Source organism: Montipora foliosa, chromosome 9 (genome assembly GCF_036669935.1).
Source record: "Montipora foliosa isolate CH-2021 chromosome 9, ASM3666993v2, whole genome shotgun sequence".
Classification (NCBI taxonomy): domain Eukaryota; kingdom Metazoa; phylum Cnidaria; class Anthozoa; order Scleractinia; family Acroporidae; genus Montipora; species Montipora foliosa.
The window spans coordinates 39,958,668-39,968,556 of record NC_090877.1 but is presented as its reverse complement, the minus strand read 5'-3'; the positions used below and the strand labels follow the sequence as shown (position 1 = coordinate 39,968,556).

The 9,889-nt window shown below is 41.1% G+C and overlaps 1 protein-coding gene across 2 annotated transcripts in view; it reads right to left on the bottom strand.

The window, feature by feature from the left end:
* LOC137971304 (uncharacterized) overlaps positions 1–9,207 on the bottom strand; it is an 11,088-nt gene extending 1,881 nt beyond the window's left edge. The window contains exons 1-3 of one of the 2 annotated variants that reach the window (XM_068818122.1): positions 9,016–9,207; positions 8,477–8,530; positions 904–5,114 (exon numbers count right to left, since the gene is read on the bottom strand). In XM_068818122.1, the coding sequence (XP_068674223.1) occupies positions 904–5,081 (4,178 nt within the window). In that variant the 5' untranslated portion in view covers positions 5,082–5,114; positions 8,477–8,530; positions 9,016–9,207. The remainder of the gene's footprint in view (positions 1–903; positions 5,115–8,476; positions 8,531–9,015) is intronic. The other variant, XM_068818121.1, reaches the window with a different exon arrangement.
* Between the last annotated feature and the right edge of the window lie 682 nt (positions 9,208–9,889).

Below are 9,889 nucleotides of genomic sequence, written 5' to 3'. Positions count from 1 at the left end.
CCCGGGTCGGTGTCCAACCCGGGCTTGTGTTAAGAGGCCCTTAAAATGGGATATTTTTACTGGTTTCACGTTAAAAATTCGAATCACCTTCATACTGAATTAAGTCTTGGTTACTTGAAAGACACGAAATTTTATTTTGAAAATAAAGCTCCTTTTATTCACATAAGCAGCATAGCTTCATTTACGCCGTTTTTGATTGCCTTGTTGTGGGAATAGTGCACTCTTTGGGACAGTTCCGTAGTTAGCTTGAAGTCCTCGCCTTGGCCAAAATACACCCACTACGGAACTGTTTTCCAAAACAATTCATCTTCTACCATCAAACTTTTTTTCTTCTTCAAATATGTTCTTTATTAGACTGTTCTTAGCAAATACCTGAAAAAAATCGGGGCTCACCGTGCTCGTTTGAGAGAAAAGGAGCATTTATTTCGCTATCGGGCTTAGTTTGAGGGAAATCTCTAACGTTTTGTACGCGCACGTGCTCATGTGCGCGCGCTGACATTAAAATCGAGCGCAGTAGGGATGCGCAATGCAATATTAAGGAATTACCTTAAGCTACCTATGGTGTTCAACAAGAGGTACGACCCTACCCAAAAAATTGCATAAGCATTGTTTTTATTTTCTGTTGGGACTTACAATGGTCCCAAGAGAAACTGGAAACAATGCTTATGCAAAATTTTGGAGGGACAAACAAAGAGTATTATGGTATTTTTGATACTGGCTAATGGTGCGAGAATAAGTCCACAAGCAAACCAGTCATGTAAGCCCATACCAACGTATATGGGAATCAAAAACACACTTCCAAGCAATCACAATAGAAAATGGTTTGTACCGGCAAGCATAAAGTATATACAGAACATCTTGAATACCGACGATTGGCTTTTAAACGAGACATTGCAAACTAACCTTTTTGTCTCCGTGTTGAGTGTCTCCTCTCTCGGGTGTTTCACCTTGATAATTTCAAAGTTGAACTGCGTGCGTGAACAAATGGCAAGGAGACCCATTCTAGGACAAGTTGCTAAAGGACAAGGACTCAAAATACCAACGTTCCATTCAACATCCTTTACACCGAGTAGATCTCCAGACCTTACGTTGAACAGCTCAAGGCGGCCGCCAGTTGGGTGAACGGATTTCACAAAAATACACTCCTCGTCACCGATGAATTCACAATTGCAAGTGGTGAAATCACCAAAAAAGCGGATCACATTACCCGAAAATGCATCGAGAATGTAGGTGACGGGCTTCACAAAAACAGCAATAAATTGACCCTTGGGGGAAAATGATCCCATCAAACCTGACAAATGGGCACCCTGGAGTGCACGCCACAGTGGTTCGGTTTTACCCAATTGCCTCATTTCAATGAACTCTGCATCCACTCCAGGCGAGGCAAACAGCTGGAGGTCCCCGTAGCAAGCAATCAACCTACCAGGAGGAAATTTAAATGTTACCACATTATCTCCACCAACAGTATTCAAAATGATCCCTTGTCGCGTTTCATGTGTTATGCATACCACCTGATCATCTGAAATAGGAAAGATAGTATCTGCTGCAAACCTCCATTGTCGCATGCAGACTGACAAGTCCAAGTTCCACACTTCAAGTGTGGTAATAGTTGAAATCAAAATGCCTTCTTTTAAAGTTACAAAATCAAAGATATAGTCACTCTCAATTTCTTTCTGTCCTTTAAGTTCCCCATTTAAAACGTCGCAAGCTAAAATTCGCCATCTGCGCGATCCGGAACAAACTAAAGCATAAACACTCTCACCGGTTAACGAAAGTCGGAGACATCTGACAAGTCCGAACTCTGTGCTCTTCGTTGGTGCATTCCGATAAACTAGTTCAATGTAATCTTTACGTATGTGGTTCCTTAAAAGCGATTGGCTGTTAAGCACTACATCGGAACAATCGCGCAAAACCATACTCAGAGGATCGCCCAACAAAAAGCCACCGATTCTATGGGGTTCTAACTCAAATGAATTTGTCCAAGAATCCTCAAGGCGAATCAAACAGAAAAGCTCGGGCCCGTCAGTCATGCTTAAACGAAATATTTGGCGGAAAAACAACTCCCTTGAACCCAAAAGAAATCGACTGTCTGGTGAAAACCTAATCATTCCAAAACTGTGCATTAAAGGTACCTCTGCTAGAGTTGAAAAACCATTTTCCCGGTCAACTAAACAAATAGAGCCCGGTGAATGGGAAATTGCCACGACCTTTCCATCTTGGGACATTGCAAAAGAAAAAATGTCTTTTTCTCTGTAGACACGATCAATCTCCCTACCATCGTTCAGATTCCACATCGTAAGACACTTTGCATCGTCGGGACAATCAGTTAACATCTCGTCGCCGCAAATAGAACAGACAGAAAAACTGCACTTACTGGTAGGAAAAAGCGGCTTCAAGTCTCCATTAAAGGAGTAAGCAATGTTTAGCACTCCTGGCAAAATGACATCCTTGATAGGATGAAATACAACAGAACGATAAAAACCAACACCCACTTCACGCGAAGTTAAAATGATTCTAAATGGACCACCCACATCATACTGTTTTGGTTTGACATAGCGTTTCCATTTGAGGTTACCTGAAGCAAGTGACCAAAACTGAATGCTTCCATCGCGACATTCACACACCATGTACTCTAAGCTAGGGGACACATCGAAACAAACCACATGTGATCCACAAACAAACCGAGCTTGAATATCTGTTTGGGCGTGATTTTTGTTTAACAACTCCATGTGAGGTTTATCGGAATACTTGGTCTCCAGAAGCTTGCGGGAGTCAGAAGATAACTTACTACTTCCCTCATTTAACGAACACTGAAAAATAGTAAAGGGATATTCCTGCAAGGTTACGCGGTGCTTCTTTAAAAGAAACAATAAAGAAGAAAGGGTGTCACAACACTCGGCAGATATCGTCTTCAAACCACCCTGCTTCATTACACCAACGATATCTTCCGTGGCTCCTGGCAGGTTCACACAAAGCTTTGCGTACAAAAGCTCTAGGTCTGACACATATTTTCCAACCCCTTGTTCAAGGCTACAAGATTTCATGTCCTGGTCTAACTGTAACATGTGCTGAACACCATGTTCCAAGGCATACCTTGAAGTGTCAGTGAAAGACTGTAAGTTGCCAATACCTCTGCTCTTTAACTCGTCAAACTCGTTAGAACAAAGAGTAGAAAGGATCTTATGGCCTTCCATTTCCTCCACACTGAAACAGTGCTGCCCGTAGCGTGACTTGTCTGTCAACCAGTCCTTGACTGATTTATGAAAGAAATGAATGCGGTCTTCGTAAACAGGAAGAAGTGATGACACAATGGCAATGGCTTTGCTCGCCTTTCGCACAACAATCGAGGACGACTCGTTCGTGCACAACAATTTAGGAACAAAGCCCAATGGCAGTGGTTCCCTGGCAGCGGCAATCGCACCCAGGAAACACAGAAATTGCTCTTCAGTTATGTTTACTTCCTTACACAAGGCTTCTTCGAGCCGTTGGAAATATGACTGGTAAACACACGCGATGCCCGCCGGAAGGGTCTTGTCCAGTTGTTCCAAGGTGAGAAAAGTTGAACACTTGGCCCTTATAAAATCTACCAAAAACTTGGCACACAGGAAGACTCCCTCTGACTTCTGCACGAGATAATCTAAGACCACCTCCCGCCTTTCAAATTCCAGCAAATCGCTTAGACTATGTTCAAAGTAAAAACAAATGACCTTTAAGTTCTCTTCATCTTTTGGCTCGAGTAGCAGTGGTTGCAAATCTTTGAGGCTGTTCCAAATGTTAACTTCGGGTCGCGTTGTCACCAAAAATCGAAGCCAAAGTGGTAAACTCTTAAACAAGTTGGCAATCACGTCAAGAAGATCATTTCGTCCTTGGTATTCACTTTCGTCTAAAGCATCTATTACCACAAGAGATGTAAAACCTGGATCTGCTACCCTGTTCAGAGGTTCTGAAAAAAGCAAATCAAACAGATCCCTTACTTCCATGTCGTTGATCTCTACACCCAGATTTCCGGAGAGCTGTTCCACAAGGGCTTTCTTGTACTCTGGAAGACAGCATGACAGGTGACAGGCTAAAGACTGCATCATCACCTTGGGATTCCTGTGGCGAGCTCTGTCATGATGACAAAAATGGCTTCCCGCCAATCTGCCAGCTTCGTGCATTCTTTTACACATCTCAGCAGCGATGACAGATTTCCCCATCCCTGCATTTCCGCTGAGCACCAAGACACGATTTGGAGAACTTGCATCATCCAACCAGGCGCTGATTTTAGCAAAGAAAGACTCACGAGTTCCTTCCAAGTATCTCTTTGTATAATCGGTGATATCAGGTTCCGTGTCAACCCTTGCAAGTTTCTTTAGGATTTTGTCCTCCTGATTGGTGTTGTGTTGTGTCTCACGGCTTTCAGTAACAATTTGATGAATGTCTTGAATTATAGAGTTGCTTTCCTTGACACACTCCAGGACTGTGTCCTGACACTGACGCACCTCATTAAGTTGAGTCTTGAGATCTCTTTCACTCTCTGCCCAGTCTCGTAATGCGTTAAGATAATCCTCCTCTCCACATCGCTCTGCCTTCAATCGATCAACGTCTGCCTGACTTAACCCAAGTGACACTAAAACGGCACTGATTTCCTGCAACAGAGCATTGAACATCAGTTCATCGACACCAGTGGTTGTGATGTGCCCATACAACTGATTACGGAAAAACTTAATGCGAGCAAGATTTGCTTCACGAGAAGCGTCACTTGAGAGCGGCTTGCAATGCCAACCAGTGTGGGGAGGGGTAAGTCCGCAAATGTTGGTCAGAAGGAGGAACAACAGAGTGATATCAAACGTGTTGGAGTCAGGGGCAGCCCCACAAACAGGAAAGAGCTTGTCCCACTGGTGACCATTGAGAATTCTTCTGCGTAAAAGGTTGTTAAGGATAGAATAACAGGCACTGAGATCAGCTGCCAAGTTAGCAGGAGGGTGATGAGTGTCAAAAACATTTCTTAGTACAGTTGTTCCACCATCAATAATAAGTCGACTCAGCTTGGCCCCATTTGTCTTCTCCTTAGAGCTGGCCAGGGGACCAGGTGTGGCCATCGTAATCCAAACTACCAATTTTTCACATCGTATCTGCACAGAAAATGAAAAGACGTTAAATGATTGACTTATTGGATTCCACTGAGTCTTCTAAGGCGACTGATTTAGGTTATGCAACAGGTTCGAGGGTCAAATTTTTCCTCTCTCACCTGAAGGTGAGGCTTATAGTTTTTACACTAGCTAACACCAGATGATTTTACTTGCCAGGTTGGGGGTGGGGGCGCTCTACATGTAGGTACATCTCTATTAATTTAAACTGAATTAAGACACTCAAGTCAAGAAATGCATAGATTGGATGAATGTCCAGTTTTGATATCCAACACAATGTGTCCCCTTAACAATAAGGAAAATGTTAGTGTATTAGCATTACTTTTAGTTTATTTAGTTTGGGTAAATGCAGCTGCTTATCTTTTAACTTGATGAGCAGAGTTTACATAGACTTTACCACTACGACTACCACTAACCACTAACCACTACCACTACCACTACCACTACCACTACCACTACCACTACCACTACCACTACCACTACCACTACCACTACCACTACCACTACCACTACCACTACCACTACCACTACCACTACCACTACCACTACCACTACCACTACCACTACCACTACCACTACCACTACCACTACCACTACCACTACCACTACCACTACCACTACCACTACCACTACCACTACCACTACCACTACCACTACCACTACCACTACCACTACCACTACCACTACCACTACCACTACCACTACCACTACTACTACTACTACTACTACTACTACTACTACTACTACTACTACTACCACTACTGCTGGTGCTGCAGTTTAGGGGACATGATGTTACATTTTTTAATTTGTAAGTAAACCAAGAACTGAGTAGCATTCAAGTTAAGAAGAAGAGCAAGAGGACATTTCAAATTAAGACACTAAACAAATTTGGCATGCATCAAAGTTTCAGGATGTATACAAAACACGGACCCCACGTCCATGGACTACCCCTGTCGACCCTGTCTATGGATCCTTCATGGAACCGGTCCACGGATAACGCCTGTGGACCTCCTATAATTTTCAGGTACTGTAAACATTGTATATTTCTTTATAATTAATAATTTTTAACCTACACATTTTACAAGTAGGAAAATAATCTTTTTGCTAATGTTCACTGTAATTGTAATTTTCAATAAATATAATGAAACTGCATTGAATTTAGGTCACTTCTGTTAAAGTGGTCTCTATTGGAATGACTGTTGTCTTGTGGTTGAATGTAGCTTTCCTTTCCTTATTTTCCTCACTTTGAAAAAGGCCCAAACCGGTTAAGTTCCTTGTTCTTTTCTCAATATGTATTAGAGCATTCCATTACGAGTCGCTAAAGCATTCTGTCACAAGTGGCAGTGTAAACGTGATGAGTGAAAACACTTTTCCTCACAACATCATCCTTTTGTCCCGTAGTGTATTACTCAAACCTCAGTCTAAGATGATAGCCTAGTCCATAAAGCCTGAGCATTCTGAAGAGGTTCTGGGAACTCAAACGTTATGGATCGAGTTGTGCAAAACATAGTTAGCACTAATTGGGTATGTACAAAACACAGGTCACATTAAGGCACAGGTCATTGTTTTACCAATACAGATCGAAAGAACCGTAACCAATTACCAATGCGAACATTAGGCCTAAGGATAGCTTTCATGAATGTTTTGGATTCTTTCTGTAATGTTAAAACACTGACCTGTTACTTGTGACCTGTGTTTTGGGTTAAACACCATGAAACAGACATTCAAACCCTCCAATTTGATCGGGAGTCTGCTGATTTACAGTTGCCCCCCACCCCCCTCCCAATTTTTATCAGATTTTCCCTATTTAACATAAAATTCTGAAAACAAGGGAAAAATTGCCTATCTTAAGTATGTTTTTGTGATCTGAGTGTAAAACTTTGCATAATACACTTTCTTATGCTACAATGTCTTGCCCAGTTTCTCCGTTGAACACCTCATGTTGTGCATAAGGCCATAAGGCCAGCAGTCTTACTCTATTATGGTGGACAAATATGACCGAAACTCCAGTGGTAAGAATAAAGACCTTGCAGAATACCACAAAAATGATGTCAAAATGCAGGAAATGCCACTTGAGAGAAACTACATTTGCAAAATTTCCTATGGGGGGATACCCCCAGACCCCCCCCAACAGGCTCACACCTTAAGCGCTCATGTGAGTGCCTTGGGTGCTAAAAAAGTACTCCTTTTTTTCCTTCAAAAGGAGTTGGAATGTCTGATGACAACCTATAGGTTTTAATAGAAGTCAACTAAGAGTTAGAACCAACCATACTCTGAGAATCTCAGCTGTATGGAAGCAGTATTATCTACAATTCCAACAAATGCTAACCACTCTTCCAGGGGATTTTTCTGTGGCAGTGACAGCTCTGGCAATGATAATGTGTGTGGTCATTGAATTGGGCCACCGGGGTTGTCCATGGACTACTGGTCCATGTTTTGCATAAGTCTAAATTGTTAGCATAATTTTCTGAATATCTTTAAGAGAATGCAAACTGATATCAATTTTAAGAAATTCATGTACAGATTTGCCACAATCCTGTACATTATCTTCACTACATTAAGGTTAAGTTTATTTACTATCTGCCAAGTATTTTAATAAGATAACGATTCATCTAATTTTATAGTCAGTTCATGTGCACAGATTCTCACTTCATAAATATATAGAGTAGACTTAACAATATGTCAATATTGCTGGAGACATGGATAAATTACAGTCTGATCTAAACAAATTAGAAGTATGGCAACCCACCTGGCAGATGGAATTCAACCCAGCTAAACGTTTTGTTAATTGTGCATCTCCAGGCAGAAAAATCCACCAACTAGAATATATACTTTTGCAATAGCCATCCTAACCTATGTTGAAATGCACTCCTACTTAGGGGTCACACTGGATTCAAATTTTAAAAGCAACTAAGCGTGCGTTCGATTGACCCTATTCCGGAATAAGAATACTTGGAGTGATGATTTAAAACGGTATGTCTAGCATTTTGAAGCAACAAGGAGATATGATTAAAGTAGCATTTTAGCAGGTCTTTGACAATTTTAATGTGATTCTCCATAAAAACGAAGGACTTCTATGTTCAATTCCATGTATTCCTATTCCAAAATACGGTGAATCGAACACACCCTAAGTCTTTAAATTTGATCACCAGAAACTTCTGGTTCTGCAAACAAGACACCAAAAGTACCTTGTATAAGACACTTGTCAGACAAAAATTGGAATATGCTTCAACTGTTTGGGACCCACATTATCAATGTGATACAGATATATTTAAGCTGGAGAACATACAAAGGGTGGCTGCTCGTTTTTGTAAAAGCGATAATTACAGATATATGTCAAGTGTTACCTCAATGATTAGAGACCTGGAATGCGAATCTCTAACTTTTCGCCATCAATATGACTGTTTATGTACAAATATGTTCAAAATTACAAATACTGAATTAATTCATGTTAACACATCTCACAACTTCAAATATTGTATTGAGCATGCAAGTAATGATGATCTTTAAATATTACTATTTTCCAAGAACAGTTAAAGAATGGAACAGGCTTCAATCAGAAATTGTCTTAGCTAATTCTCTAGATACTGGAGAAATTGAGCAACTACTTACAAGATTAAGTCTGACAATATGATGAATATATTTAAGAATTTTATTTATGTATTTATTTATTTTTAAAGTTAGCGTGATACTCTATATAGTTCCTGCTAACGTGTAAATGCCGATGTGAATCTAGATAAATGATCATTTGTATATACCAGGAAAAAAACAAACATTGCTTTGAGTGTGTTAAAGGTGACGATGGGACGCAAATGCAAGTTTCTTTGCTGTGAGAACTGGATTTAAATCGCCGTTGTGCGGACTGGATTACTCAAAATTCAATTACCTGTTAAATTAGTCGACCATTGCGCAGTTTCATGAGATAAAACTGACATCAACCACGTAAACTACCGGTAAATAACCAGATCCAGAACCAGGTTAGTTCACTTTTGACGAACAAATCACTAAGCTGTTAACCTTGACGCCACGAAAAGCTTTTATCTGAAAATAACATCCACATTCCTTATCAGGGCCATTAAGAAAGATGATGGCGAACGATATTGGGCAGACTCTTGGGAAAACTTTCGGCTAGAGTGATCACAGGACTCCCATACTATCTTTTGTGCAGCGGCCGTCACAGTGAATGATTTGTTTGTCAAAAAAACTAGAGAAACTCAAGGTTCATTTAGGTTTCCACAAATTATTATATATTTTTTAACAAATAGCAAAAGATTAACCATAAATATAATTGGGGAAAAAAATATAGCGGAGTTATATGCCCCTATACCTTGTCACCTCGAAAGAAAATTACCCAGGAAGACCACACCTTAATCACGTTCTCACCTCTTCGATTGCTGTGTTGCCAACATGGTTGGCTGGGAACGAGATTGAGTGACGAAAGACGAACGGGCAGCGAAGGTTTTCCCGCGAAGACTTTCTGCTAGTTGGTTCAGTCCTCGGTCAAACATGTTAAGCGAGTTATAGCCACCAACCAGGTTTGTCTGCCAGGGGTGCTGGGATGGAGCAGTGATGAGAGCACTCGCCTCCCACCTATGTGGCCCGGGTTCGATTCCCAGACTCGGCGTCATATGTGGGTTGAGTTTGTTGGTTCTCTACTCTGCACCGAGAGGTTTTCTTCGGGTACTCCGGTTTCCCCTCTCCTCAAAAGCCAACTTCTGACTTGCTTTGTTTTAATTGTTAATTTCTGTTTACAGTGACCT